At 37.5% G+C, this 15,790-nt stretch overlaps 2 protein-coding genes across 2 annotated transcripts; one reads left to right on the top strand and one right to left on the bottom strand.

Annotated features, from left to right (window-relative positions):
• Positions 1-1,241: 1,241 nt before the first annotated feature.
• Positions 1,242-2,832, bottom strand: LOC107801824 (zinc finger BED domain-containing protein RICESLEEPER 3-like). Its single transcript, XM_016625214.2, has 3 exons — positions 2,183-2,832; positions 1,698-1,924; positions 1,242-1,456 (listed from the first exon to the last, which is right to left on the bottom strand). The coding sequence occupies exons 1-3, from the start codon at positions 2,830-2,832 to the stop codon at positions 1,242-1,244; spliced, it is 1,092 nt and encodes a 363-aa protein (XP_016480700.2).
• Positions 2,833-14,564: 11,732 nt separating this feature from the next.
• On the top strand, positions 14,565-15,293 carry LOC142165810 (uncharacterized). Its single transcript, XM_075224186.1, has one exon. It carries the CDS (start codon positions 14,565-14,567, stop codon positions 15,291-15,293), a length of 729 nt encoding a protein of 242 aa, XP_075080287.1.
• The last annotated feature ends 497 nt before the right edge of the window (positions 15,294-15,790 follow it).

The following is a 15,790-nucleotide window of genomic DNA, read 5'->3' as shown; positions in this document are numbered from 1 at the left end:
TACTTTGAAGTAACGGAGATTGCCTCTGCGATTATAATATCTTTCCATCCTCTTCTTCTGAGCCACCATCCTCACGTATGCCAAGTCCGTGTGTTCCTCGAGCAAGTCCAACTTCACCAGCAATGCTTCACTATTTTCTTCTTTATTTGTTTAGGAAAACTGTAAAGTCGTTTCCACCACTTTTACTGATATCCAAGCTTCCGCGCCATATACGAGAGAGAAAGGTGTTTCTCCTGTGCTTGACTTCACCGTTGTTCGATATGCTCATAGTACTCCCGGTAGCTCATCAGGCCATTTTCCCTTAGCATCTTCTAACTTCTTCTTCAAGTTTTGAATGATAACCTTATTGGTTGATTCTACCTGCCCGTTAGCACTCGAATGGTATGATGAAGATGTAATTCTTTTGATTTTCAATCCTTCCAAAAATTTGGTGACTTTTGAGACTATGATTTACGGCCCGTTGTCACAAGAAATCTCCTTTTTATTTCGAATCGCCAGATTATGTGGTCCCATATGAAGTCCACCACTTCACGTTCACCGATCTTTGGGTAAGGACCTGCTTCAACCCATTTTGTAAAGTAGTCAGTCAAAACTAAAAGAAATCTTATCTTTATGGGACTCGGTGGTAAAGGACTAGGGTGAGCGTTCGGATTGAATATGAAATTGCGGTTTGGATTTTTGGTTTTCGGATTGAAGAAATTACAATCTAAATAATTTCGGATTGGATTGGATTTTTTATGTTCGGTTTCGGATTAATCGGATTGGATTTTTCGGATTTTTGATTTTGACTTTTAACTTTTAAGCCTATAAGTTAAGCTTATTGAAAAGATTCGACATAAAAAAATAATTTAAATGAAGTAGAAAGATAAAGGAAGACGAAATTAGAAAATATATACTATTAACAAGGATGTAGATTCACAATTGCTTTTGTCAAATGCTTGTGTATATCCCAATAACAAAGATATAGATGCACTCATGAACAATTCGTCGTCCATTTTCCTTTCTCACAATGGAGCTTATTAAGTGACAAAAATATAAAGACCAAAGACTTTTCATTTCTTTATCAATCTGTGCATTTATGGGTAATATCATATTTGAAAATTAAACAGAACAAGGGAAAAGAATTTTGGCAGTGACAACAAAAGAAATTAAAAAGTAATCATCTTGAAAATTAATAAGTCTAAACATTGTAAAACCATGTCCAAATAGATCATACTACTAGTTCATAATCAAGTCAACCATTACTCAATCCTGATAGGCTCAATGCGATTCAAACAGCAACTAACATGTTTAATTAGGGATTTAGTGCCACAACCCCTCGCATGGTTACGAAAAACACAACCACAATGAATGCATCTCAGTTTGCACCATCCATCATCAGTTTCTTCAAACTTTTCATAGTGATTCCAAACAGGTGATCGAACTTTAGGACCTTGAAGTCGAGGCATGATTAAACCTAATGAACATAAAAAGATTCGCTGATAAGTCAAACACAACTTTTAAAATAGAAGTTAAATATAAATTATAAAGCATGTAAAAACTTTGGCTTACTAGATAAGTTGCAATAAGGAATTATATATATAATGCAAGTTCCCTCCCATTGTTGGCTAAGTCTAAATAGAAATTAAGAAGATGTGTCATACAGTATAACAAACAAATTATTTACAAGAAAAAACACATAACTGTTATTTTCCTACCATTCTCAATCTGCTCAAGATAATCCAAGTCTTCCTCGATGTTAATAGGAAAAGTTTCACTTCGAAGCCAATCTTGAACACAAATAAGACCTTGCACCAATCTAGGGATCAATGAACTCCTAAATGAATCAAGAATGCGACCTCTAGTGCTAAATGCACATTCTGACGCTATGCTAGAAATGGAAATTGCTAAGACATCGCGAGCCATCTCAGCAAGAATAGGAAACCTGGGTGCATTAACCTTCCACCAATGTAAAACATTAAAGTCCCCGCTATCAACCTTAGTTCCTTCACTACTTGTCTAACTCAGATTTAGCACCTGAACTTTCATTATCTTCTATGCGTTTCTAGTATTGTAGTCTCAATACTCCTTTAGTAAGAATACTACTCACACTGGACGTATTAGATGAGTCAGATGAAGGTGATAGAAGCTGAGACCCATTTGTATTTTTCATTATATACTCTTTATATAGGTATTCATATACTTTATCACATCTTTTTCTATTTCTCCCACTTTTTCTTTACCAAACATCTCCTCAAATGCAAATTCAACGAATCCAATCTTGTTACGAGGATCCAAAACACATGCAATAAAAATTATTTTTTTTGGTTCACCCCAATATTTGTCAAATTTTTCTTTCATTCGCACTGCCGTTGGTTGCAACTCAATATCCTCACTTGCTACCAACCCTGTCAACATACAAGAAAGCTTGGAAATTTCAGAAAAGTGAACATTAAAAGTGACGTAGAGTGAATCCGAGATTTTCAAAGTAAGCTCATAAAAAGTATCAAGAAACTTAACCAAGTTCCTTCCATTATTCCAATCATCACTCACAAGTGAACCTCCACAATTTCCATCTTCACAAACATGGATAATAAGATAATTAACTAATCCATGATCAACGAGCTTATACCTCTCAAATGCATGCATCAAGTAAGTAGAATTCCATCTTGTAGAAACATCCAAACATAAGATTTTCTTACATGTTATATTTGCCATTTCACAACTGTCCTTAAACTTCTTAATCCTTGTAGGAGATTGTCTAATATATCTCATGGCTTGTCTAACACGTTTGATAGAATCACCAATTTCTTTCAGACCATCTTGTACAATAAGATTAATTATATGAGCCATACATCTTATGTGAAGTGATTACCATCCATCATGTTCGTTCCCCAGTTACTTAACTGTTTAGATAATTCTTTCACAGTTATATCAATTGAACTTACATTATCAACAGTAATGGTGAACACCTTGTCTAAACCCCAATAAAGTAAGCATTTAGAGATATCAATCGCCATATCTTCACCCTTATGACTAGAGATAGGGCAAAATTTTAGTATTTTTTTATGCAAAACCCAATCTCTATCAATAAAGTGAGCCGTAAGACACATGTAATTAATTCTTTGCACTGAGGCCCATGTATCTGTGCTAAGGCAAATTCTTGATTGTGCTTCTTTGAAAGCCTTCTTTCTATTTTGTTTTATCTCACCATAAAGATCATAACAATCTCTTGTCACTGTTCTATGGGAGGGAATATGAAATTGAGGTTGTACGGTTCTCATAAATTTTTTGAAACCCTCATTTTCAGCAAAACTGAAGGGTAGCTCATCCAAAATTATCATCTCAGCTGAGGTCCTCCTACTTAAATCTTGATCAAATCTCCAACTACTTACAAATACTCCATCCATTTTATCACTTGAAATTGGTTGAAACCTTAGTTTGGTTTGACTAGTTTCAGCATTATGAGGAAACTTAGTTCCACTTTTTGTAGAAGCTACGTAATTTCTAGTACAATACTTACATTTTGCCCTAGTGCTTCCCTTCGAATCAAAATACTTATCAAAATGGTCCCAAACAGGGGATCAATGTTGTGTGATCTTTCTTTTCTTTGAAACTTCATCAGATGAACTTATAGGAGAATTATTAGGTCTGCTTTTTATTGAACCCCCTCCTTCATTCAATTTACTATCAGTTTCTGACAACTATGCAAATTAAGAAGGAAAAAAATATTAATGTTGATACCACAAATTCGCACACAAGTGAGTTGAACACTGTTAAATCTAGATGGATCAAACTAATAAAAAATAAAAGACATGAATTATTTGCAATATCAATTACTTGAAAGAAATCAAAAAAGGACATGGTAATCAAAAGATGATTTAGTTTTTGATATCTTCTCGACTCTATATAATGCCTCTTCAAGAAAAAAGGTCTCGAATATGCAACAGATCACATTGATTCAAATTATACTATTATAAATTAAAAGATTACCTGGATTCAATCTTTAGTCAACTTCGGTCTTGACTCTTCAGTGCTTACAAACGCACGTATGGTGTGGCTGTGTGGGTGAGACGTGAGAGAAAAGAAAACCCTATATTATATTTGATTTAGTAGAGAATTCCATATTGGACTTAGTAATGTATATTGAATATACATGCTAGTGTTTAATGGGCATGAAACGACTGGATATTTAGACTTATTAGTATTATGTATGTATATGGGTAATGCTGTAATGGGTTAATGTCTAACTGGTAGGGCTAAATATAAGGTACAAAAATTTCGGATTTTCGGATATTCGAAATTTCGAAGTCCCAAATCCAAATCCAATCCAAAATCTAAAATTTTTAAAAATAAAATCCGTACTCCAATCCATAATCCAAAAATCCAAACCAAAAATTCAAAAATTCGGATTTCGATTCGGATTTTGGGTTTGCCCAAACTATGCCCACACCTATAAAGGACCAACTATGTCCACCTCTCATTTCATGAATGGCCATGAGGACATCATCGAGTGCAGGAGTTCTGCTGGTTGATGTACCAACTACACGTGGCGTTGACATTTGTCACACTTCTAAATGAACGTCTTTTCATCTTGTTCCATCCGAGGCCAATAATAACCTGTCCTGATCAACTTTTGAACTAAGGAATCTGCACCAGAGTGATTCCCGCAAATTCCTTCGTGGACTTCCGTCATTACGTAGTCTGCCTTTGAGGCCCCTAGACACTGGACCAATGGTCCTTGGTATGATCTTATGTATAATTGTCCATCCACGAGGTAGTAACGAGCTGTTTTGGTTCGTAGTGCCTGAGACATTTTCGGGTCTTTGGGTAATCCGACATGCCAAAGGTATTTGACGAACTCATTCCTCCAGTCCCAAACAAGGTTGGTTGAATTGACTTTGCAATAACTATCCACGTCCAATACCGAATGTAGAAGTTGAATGAAAATACTGGAGTCAGATCCTTTCATCTCCCTAGATGATCCTAGATTAGCCAATGTATCTGCTTCCATATTTTCTTCCTTGGGATATGTATGAACGACAATTCTCTGAATCGTGCAAGCAATGCCTGACCTTGTTCACATACTGTTTCATGCGTTCTTCGTTCGTGTCAAAAATCCGAATACTTGGTTTGCTACCAGCTGGAATCGCACTTTATCTCGATGACCCCGTAATCGAGTCCCCGGTCCAGTTCAAGTCCTGCAACCAAAGTCTCATACTCGGTTTCATTGTTAGTTAACAAAATAGTTTTAATGGCCTACCTTAAAGTTTCCCCCGATGGCGTGACTAGAACTATCCTAAGACCGAACCCTTTTACATTAGAAGTTTCATCCGTAAACAAGGTCCAAACCCCTGATGCCATTTCCGACACCAACACTGCTTCCTTAACAGCCAAGGGCATTAATCCAGGACTGAATTGGTCACAAAGTTGGCCAAAACTTGTGACTTGATTGCAGTCATGGGTTTTGTACTCAATGTCGAACTCACTGATTTCAAACGCCCATTTAGCCAAACGGCCCGACAACTCAGTATTGTGAAGGAAATTCCTTAAAGGAAAGGTTGTCACAACGGCTATCGGGTGACACTGAAAATAAAGCCAACGCTTTCAAGAGGCAACTACGAGAGCTAAGGCCAACTTTTCGAGGTGCGGATAACGAGTCTCCACTTATAACAATATTTACTAACATAATAGACTAGAAATTGCATAACTTCGTTCTTTCAAACTAAAACGGCACTTACCGCTACTTCCGAGACCGCTAGATATATCAGCAAATGTTCAGCTTTCCCTGGTTTTAATAGTAACGGGGGATTGAAAGGTACCATTTCAAGTATTTCAAGACCTTGGCATTCTGGAGTCCACTCGAAATTGTTCTTCTTTTTAAGAAGTGATATACGAAGTGATGGAACTTTTCTGAGGATCTTGAGATGAACCTGCTTAAGGCTGCTAACCTACCGGTTAATCTCTACACTTCCTTCACGCTCGTTAGCCGGTCCAGGATGTCTTCGATGTCTTTGATTTTATCGGGATTTACCTCGATCCCTCTTTGCGAGACCAGGAACCCCAAGAACTTACCCAAACCAACCATGAACGCACATTTCTCTGGGTTAAGCTTCATGTTATGCTTCCTTAGAATATCGAAACTCTCTTGGAGGTGCTTCAAATGATCTCCTGCATTCAAATATTTGACTAACATGTCATCAATGTATACCTTCATTGTTTTGCCTATCTGATTCTCAAACATTTTGTTGACGAACCTTTGGGAAGTAGCTCTAGCGTTCTTGAGCCCAAATGGCATCACATTATAGCAACAGGTGCCAAAGCTCGTTATGAAAGGAGTTTTTTCCTGATCCTCCGGGTTCATCTTGATTTGATTGTACACGGAGTAAGCATCAAGGAAACTCATTAACCTGTGCCTGGCAGTAGCATCAATCATTTAATCAATATTTGGCAGTAGAAATGAGTCTTTAGGCATGCCTTATTTAAATCTTTATAGTCTACGCACATCCTAAATTTTTTATTCTTTTTAGGTACTACAAATATGTTGTCTAACCATGCCGGATACTTTACCTCCTGAATTGAACCGTTGAGTAGTTGGCCTATCTCTTCTTTAACAAACCTGTTTCTAACCTCAGCTATCGGGCGCTTCTTTTGCCTTACCAGTGGAAAATTTGGGTCCAAACTCAGCTTGTGGACTGCCGCCTCTAATGGGATACCTGTAAGGACTACCGCTAAGTAATTTAAGATTTCGTGGTGCCAAGGTAGGCTAATTATATTATTTTGTGTGCAGATGAGGACTATTAATATAATGGATATCAATTAGATATGGTAATAAGTATACAAGGCATATTATAGGTGATGTGGAGTCTAAGGAGAGGCCTAAGTCTAAGTCAAATTGGAAAATTACATAATAGACTAAAATTCCAAATGAATACACACAAGACCAAACTTTGTACTACCATATCTACATATATATATATAAGGTGTTATGTGATCCAGAACCTATCAAATGAAACATCTTCGAGTCTAGTTTCTAACGCTTCAAACTGTTTGTCATTTGGACACTCCTACAAAAAGTTATGACCAAATTACCAAAAGCTGGCAAAATCCGATTCTGCGACCAATTTTGCAAACCGCAAAAATGGTCGCAGTCCTGCCCAGTGAAGACTACTTCTGAGCACCAGCTTCGCGGTCCATTCTGCAACCGCAGACCTGATTTCGGAGGCTTCATTTTTCTATTTTCATAACCCGACCCCATTTTGATAAATAACCTTTGGGGCTAATTTTGGAACATTTTTCCTGACGTTTTAGAGAGAGGTAAGAGCAATTTAGAGAGAGAAGGAGGAAACCTAGCATTCCAATCATCCAATCTTGCTCAAATCATCAAGAATCAAGGGAGCTAGCAACTAGATTATCATCTATCCGGGTAAGTCCTACTCCTAAGCTTTCATGCAAGAGGTTAAGAGTTCAAATATATTATGGGGTTGGGAATAGGCCATGCATGTGACACTAAGTTTTAGTATGTGAGATTAATGAACCCTTGTGGGTAGTTTCTTATTGAAATCTGTTGAGGGAGGAAGGGATCACCATTTTAGATCCTTGTAGTCGAATTTTCATGATAGGTGTTTGACAAAATTCCTAAGAGAGTTACACCATGGGAATCCTTTTAATTATTAACCGATTTTCGCTACCTTCCTATAGATTGTTATTGCTAGAAGTGTTGGTGCGTTGTAGTAACTTAAGAAAAACTCAAACAAGGTATGTTGGATAAACTTTCTCTCTTAGAATCGAATTCCATAAATGTTTCCATAAGTTCAAGTATGATTGGCTCAAAATTCCTAATTTCTATATTCCGGGTTATTACCTATAAATATTCCGAAATGAGCCTTATGACCAAAGATATATATTCAAAGTATGGATTGCATATAAAAATGTTATGGCTTGAGCCGTGTTTCAAATAAAAGCTAGTATGCCAAATTGTGTGAGAAAAACTCGATATGTTTAAGACTCATAGTTCCTCTTACGTGTACCTAAAGTCTTGATTGAAAATGTCTTAGTTGATAATCTATAAAGATGCTCGAAAATGAAATAAGTAAATTCGGGATATAGGGTGTGGCCAACGTGCCAAAAATTTAAATTATAATCGTGGCTATAGTATCAATGAGATGAGGGAATGTGATGAAGAATACGAAATGAGCTTCGACTCAACTGTTTAAAAATGATTTCGAAGATAGAATCGCCTAAAAGTTTTTATACTCAATTCATGCCCATAAATGGCTATTTACAACTAATGCTTTACTTTATAAATATATCCGGTGTGATTTGAGATCTTACATACTCATGTGTTTAAATTGTACATTGTCATTTCTGGGAGGGAGTATTGCAAGACTAAATGGTGTATTATGTGTATGATTTTGATGTGATTTTCTATTGATTGTTGTGTTCCACTCCTTGGGAAGAAATCTTTTGTGTTTAAAGTTTCCATTATAAATGAATTTGAGGTATGTTGTCTCAACCCCCCTCTTCTTAGAATCGAATCCCGCGGTGTCATGTAATTGGCGTAAGTCTCAAATTGATCATCATAGAATGGGCTATTTTGAATGTGTTTGTGTTGATGAACACCTTTTCAATATTTATTCTAATGCTTTATCATGTCATTTTGCCATTTAAAGATGTGTTCAAAATGTGGAATGTGTGGTAAGAAATGTCAAGACTTCATGTCAAGATGAATTAAGGTTGTTATTCTAAAGTGTATGAAAAACCTCTATGTGCCTAGGATTTCCAAATTTCTCATATGTGTACTAATGCCTTAAATGATAGGCCTTAGTGTTGATAATGATGATAATTATGTTGAATGTAAAAAGGAAAACTAGAATTGTGAAATTCAGCCAAGTGCCAAGAATGACTTTATAAATGAGGCCACTCGTGCCAATGTATTGAAAAGATGGGAAAGAAACATGAAGTGAGATGATTGATTGAACGGATAATGTCTCAAATGAGATGGCCTAGCTGATCGGGCCGTGATCGGATGGCATGTCGTACACATGGTGGTAACTCTATTGGAAATTGTAATTGGAATTGCAGCTATGGTTAATGTCTCTTATGAGATGGCCTAGCCAATCGGGCCGTGATCGGATGTCATGCGGTACACATGGTGGTAACTATGCTGGAAATGGTAATTGAAATTGTGGATGAGGTTGATGTCTCTTATGAGATGGCCTAGCCGATCGGGCCCGTGATCGGATGCCATGTCGTATACATGGTGGTAACTGTGCTAGAAATGGTAATTGAAATTGTGGATATGGTTGATGTCTCAAATGAGATAACCTAGCTGATCGGGTCGAAATCGGACTCCGTGTAAGAACACGGTGGTATTGTGGATTGTGACACATCGGCACTAAAGATCACCCAACCTAATAACGTGGAAATTGACTTGAAAATCTATGTGATCTTTAACTTGATGTTTTAGTATTATTTGAAGCTCATATTGCATTCTTAACTATTACCCCTGTATTACTATTCATTCTATTGAGATGGTGTTTAGCTTACATAATAGTGCTATTCGATGGCACTAACGTCCCTTTTATGGGGCGCTGTATCTTTAATTGATACAAGTGGTTCCACAGCAGGTGGCATCGATCAGTGATAGGGGTATACTCTTTTCAGCTAACTTGGTGAGCCTCACTTCATTTCGGGGTCCTGTATCTTTTGTTTCTCATGTACTTTGTATTTTGAGGTATAGCCGGAGCCTTGTTGCCAACATTTTCATATTACTCTTCAGTTATACTTAGAGGCTCTGTAGATAGGTTGTGGGTGGTGGTTGATGTGGGGAGTCAAAACTAGAAATGATGGTATTTGGCAGACATGTTTTTCATTATATCTATTGAACATGTAATATTTTGGAAATTATGAATGAAGTTGCGAATGGTAATGAAATGGGTATTGCTAATGAAATCTTATTAGTGTTTGATTAATGGAGTACATCTCCTATTTATTCATGGATGAGTGTGGGTAGAAGGAAACTTATAGGCTTGCTCGCCGGGTTGACTCGGTTGAGCGCCAGTCGCGCTCCCCGAATTTGGGGTGTGACAATACCCGTCATGTCCGAGTGTGACGTTGCAAAGCAATCTGCATTAGCTTTAAGAAAATTTAGAAATTCTAACCCGAGTTCGGGTTGAGTCATGTCCCCAAGTGAAACTTCCTTTCCAAAAATTTTCGAACAGGCCCCTTGCTCGAGTTCTTCCGTAGTCGACCTGGTCGCATCTGTCTCCTCCGGTACTTGAAAATATCTTAGAACTTGATAGGATTCCGATGACACCTCACTCTTATCGTCTTCATTCAGAGAGGGAGAACACATCGGCTCCTGTAATTGCTATTTGTTGGGCTCTTTTTCCTTGCTGTTAGAAATAGTTACCGCATTCATCTCCCTTGCCGCCAATTGGTCTCCCCTTATTTGTTTAACTCCTTCCGGCGTTGGAAATTTCAATAACTAGTGATATATTGAGGGCACAACCTTCATCTCGTGTATCCATGCCCTTTTGAGGATTACATTTCAACCTATATCGCCATCGAGCACTTCGAATAGAGTGGTTTTGATCAATCCTTCAACATTTGTGGGCAGCAAAATCTCTCCTCGAGTTATCACACTTGTCAAGTTGAATCCAGCTAAGAGTTTTGTTGTCAGAATGATGCTTCCGGTTAGCTTTGCTTGCTCCAACACTCTCCATTAGATGATATTGGCTGAGCTTCCTAGGTCAATCAAAACACGTTTTATTTTGAAATCTAAAACATTGAGAGAGATTATCAGAGCGTCATTATGTGGCTAGAGAATTCCGTCAGCGTCTTCCTCCGTGAAGGTGATGTCATCCTTTACGACCTCCTGGAGTATCTTGTGGTATGTTACTGATATCTTTGTTTTCTTGGCCGCTAAAAAGGTTACACTGTTGAATTCATTTCACTTAAAAATCATGTTAATAGTCAACCAAGGGGAGTCTTCTGCCACCTTCGAAGGCTCTGCAGTGTCCCGGCTTCGGCCGTGGTTTTTCTTGGCTCGACGACTCAAAAATTTCCTAAGATGGTCATTTTTCAATAATGTCATCACCTATTCATCAAGATGTCAGCAGTCCCCGGTTTTATGACCGTAAGTCACATGGTATTCACACCATAAACTGGGATCCCTCTGGTTTGGATCGGATTTTTTTGGCTTTAGGAACCATGCTTCTTTGATATTTCTCATCTCTGATACTAACTCTACTAAGCTGATGTTGAAGTTGAAATATGATAACTTGGGATATGTGGAGTCCCAGGCCCCTGGTACCTCCTTCTCTTGTAATGACCTGTTGTTCAGGACACAGTCGGTTCTTCTATTAGTAGCAAACCTATCCGAGGACCGAAACCCTTTGTTGTTGTGTCCCTCGATTCTTTCATACGACACCAAATGACTTTTAGAGGACCGCTGATCCGCATCAAAGTCATTTTAAACTTGTCCTGGTTTTTGTCTCGATCCCGTCCTTTGGTTGTTACCGAAAAACCAAGCTAATCAACTTCTATCCTTATTTTTGACTCGTAACGGTTATGGACATCTGCCCATGTGGTTTCTTGAAACTCGAGCATGCTTTCCTTCAGCTTTTGGGAGGCGTCGGAGCTCCGCGAATTTAGACCCTTTGTGAATGCCTCCGTCGCCCACTTATCTGGTACCGCTGGTAGCGTCATCCTCTTTTTCTGGAATCGGATCACGAACTCGTGTAGCAGTTCAGACTCACCCTACACATTCCTAAATATGTCCGCCTTTCTGGATTGAACCTTTCTTGCCTCCCATGGGCTTTAATGAACGAGTCTGCAAGCATCTCAAAAGAGTCAATTGAATGCTCGGGTAGAAAAGAATACCATATCAGGGCCCCCTTTGTGAGGGTTTCACTAAACTTTTTCAGCAAGACCGACTCGATTTCATGCTAATCCAAATCGTTTTGTTTCACACCCATAGTGTAGGTTATGATGTGCTCCTATGGAGCAGAAGTCTCATCATACTTTGGTATGTCCGGCATCTTGAACCTCTTCGAAATTAACTCTGGTGGTGCGCCCGGAATCTGATCCATCCGAGCAGGGAACTCCTTTGCATTTTGATCCATTCGTTCGTTCATTTCCCTTATTAACCTCATGAGCTCAATTTTGAAGGGATCATTCCCGTCGTTATTTCCAGATCCGCTACCGGTCTCTCCGACTTCATCGGAACCGTTCTCACCTCTTGGGGTATTATTGTCTACCCTCCGAGCCGTTTGGTTTGTAGGAGCACTGGGAGGAACCGGGCCCCTTTCGTTCGCATTATTGGAGGCGCCTGACAAAGGTTGTTTCAACTCCGTCATCACCCCATCCAGTCTTGAGACGTGTTGCATGATTGATTTTTGTTGTTCTCTTAAGACTTTTACTAATTCCACGACATGTTCCTCCTCCGCATCATCAGGAGTTGGTTCCTGCACATACTGAGGGTACCTTCCTTCATGAACCGAGGTTGTTTCATCACCCTCGTTACGGGTGTCACTGATTGAATCATCATGTCAGGACAATTCATCGTGCTCCTCAACGTTGTGCGTGATGTTGATATCATTAGCTACCATCTCTTTTTTGTGCCAAGGAAAGAATCAAACAAGTTAGTAATAAACGTAAGGATTAAAGTAATTACGCAACTGTCTAAGCCCCACGGTAGGCGCTAAGTTGTTTACTCGTAAAATAATACTGTTGAATTTATTACGTAATTTATAGACAAGCGAACTGATTTGATCAAAAAATGATAAAGAGATAAGATTAAAAATGAGATTAGCAATTGAAATTGAAGAATATGACAAGCCTGGCTCCGCGCAATGCCTGCTAGGACAAAAGTGAAAGCAATGATAAAGGGCGAATAAAGTTGTTTATTTGAGAGCAAAAGTAAATTATAGTTTATGTCTGTAGAAAATTCCGTCCCCTTATAATAGATACTGAGCCTGTTATTTATAGCTTTACCTAGGAAAACAAGATCCAAGGATCAAACTCCTCTTAAATGATAATAAAAGAGTCATTGATGAATATGTAACGTCAGGCATGAATGCAAATATTCTCTTCAACGGTCGCTTATTTAATGTTAGAGAATATTCCCTCATGTTATCTGATGGCAAACCCTTGATCTCCTCCCATTAACTATTCTCCCTTCGGGATTTACCCAATGTCGGTTACATTCATTGTGTATGGTATTGGTTATTTCCTGACTTGCCTTTTTCTTACCTTCGGTTCCATGTGTCATGCTACCATTCGACCATCTGTTATAAACCAAGTTTACCCCATAGCTATAAAATTTAGAATTATATTTATTTAGTGTTTAGGAATTGATATTAACTAAAGTCGCTTTGAATTTTATACCAAAAATTTGGGATTATTTATTCCACATTGGTGGTGTGATATAATAATATCTAGATAAAGTTATAAAGTGACTAATTTACCACCTCAAGGTCCTTTTTATTATCATCATTGAAATATTCAAGTTTAAAATTGAAAAAGATTCATGTTTTTTGGGTGTACATCATGTTTTTTGGAGTGTACATCGTATATTCTTTTTTAAAATTTAATGAACCAAACAAAGCATTGATAATAAATAATTCAAAGAAATTATTTTTCGCAATATTATAATTTCAGCATAACTTTTTCAATAAACTAAACGACCTCGTTTCTACTTTGCTTTTTTCACAGATCGGTCTACCCTTGGGTTTGGTTGATGTGAATAATATTTGTGCCAAATATAATTGTCCAAAGATAAAATAAATTGCAAACGACGCATCCAAAGGAAAACACAATGCTTTTGGGAAGGAACCAAAACTCAACCTCCAATATTTATTAGATATTTTACATTTCATGGAATGCATGTTCAGTTATATATGGACTATGGAGATATGTTTAGCACCTGTAATATATTGTTCTAAGAAAATTTATGAAACGTTTCTCAGTTCTGAATTTTGTTCTCTTCACTGGTGTAGGTATTTATTGAGTCATATATTTGATTGTTACGAGTAAATTGCTAATAAAAAATAAAGGAAATTAAACTAAGATGTTGGTGGAAAAACTAAGGAAAGTTCGAACTTCAGATTACGAGTCTAAAATTTTGAACTGCTGAATCAGTCCGCCCGAAAATCTGAATTTAAACTGCATTCAAAGGTCTAAAGTTATGCTCTGGTAGTTCAAATTTTAGATCGTTGAGTCTGAAATTTGATTATGTTGCGGTTTTCAAACTTTATTGTTAAAGTATAAAAGGGTAGTTTAGTCATTTCCTATTGAGTTGTTAACTTAGTTAGTTTATTTAAACTAACTCCTTTGTAAAAAGAAGTGAAGTTTTATTTTCTAATACAAGAAATAGAAAGCTCCGCCTACTTTCTCTCTCTACTCAAACTCTCTGCTTCATCTTTTTCATACTCTTCATCTCCATATCAATTACATCTTCTTCCTAGCTGAATTATAACATGGTATCAGAGCTCTTCAAGCTACGAAACTGAAGTTTGTAAATCGATCAAAACTTAGTCGCAATTCTAGTAAAAAATCTGGTCATTGAATGTGAAGAATCCATGGCTATCACTGATGAACAATCGAGGGCAAATCCTGCAAATCTGGGCACAGGAGAGCAGAGTACTCAAAATTCTGGAAACTCAATTGCAGGATTGGACTACAATCATCCACTATTCTTGTCACCAGCCGATGTAAGTGGAATTCAAATAATTTCATTTCAATTGACAGGGATTGAAAACTATTCAATCTGGAATAGATCTATGAGTGTAGCATTGCTAGGAAGAAACAAATTAGGCATGGTCGATGGGATATGCAAGAAAGAAAACTTTTCAATAACCATGGGAAATCACTGGGAGAGAGTCAATGCAATTGTTCTGTCTTGGATAATGAATTCTGTGTCTAAGGGGTTGTTAGGAGGAATTATGTATGCATCTAGTGCTCAAGCTGTTTGGGAAGATTTATTAGAAAGGTTTAATAAAATTGATGGGTCAAGAACCTTCAACCTACATAAAGAAATTGCAACTTTAACTCAAGGGACTGCCTCAGTCTCTATATACTTCTCAAGACTGAAAGATTTGTGGGAAGAGTTTGAGGCATTAGTGCCTGCTCCTCCGTGTGATTGTGAAAAATCAAGAGATTTTGTGTTATACTTACAAAAATTAAAATTGTATCAGTTTTTGATGGGACTAAATGAGTCATACTCACAGGCTAAAAGTCAGATTTTAATGCGAAGTCTGTTACCTACAGTGAATCAAGCATATGCAATGATAGTTAGTGATGAAAGCTAAAAATCAGTTGCAGCTGTGTCCGGTATGTTAGGAACTAATCCTAATGCAATTCCTGGTAGTTATGATATGGCTATGTACTCAAGAAGTGGTAATAATCAGCCTCAAAGATTCAAGAAAAATTACAACATACAGTGTGATTTTTGTAAGCTTAAAGGACACAACAAAGAAAACTGCTACAAAATTATAGGGTATCCTGCGGATTTCAAGTTCAAGAAGAAAAATTCTGGGATTCACTATACTAATCATAGTGCAAATGCAGTCAATGTACTCATAGATAACTCTTAGATGGATCAGAATAATCCCATGACATTCAACTATGGGGTGAACACAAATGTGGTAGAACAGAATGCAATTAATAGCCTCAATCAAAAGCCAAGTGCATATGGTCTATCATGTGAGAATGCTGCTGGAACTCAATTAGGAAACTACACTTTCACCAAGGATCAATAAGATCAAATTGTCCAGATGCTAAACAAGATTTCAATACCTTCATCAGA

The sequence above is a fragment of the Nicotiana tabacum genome, chromosome 11, assembly GCF_000715075.1.
Source record: "Nicotiana tabacum cultivar K326 chromosome 11, ASM71507v2, whole genome shotgun sequence".
Classification (NCBI taxonomy): Eukaryota; Viridiplantae; Streptophyta; class Magnoliopsida; order Solanales; family Solanaceae; genus Nicotiana; species Nicotiana tabacum.
This window is presented reverse-complemented; position numbering and strand designations above follow the sequence as displayed.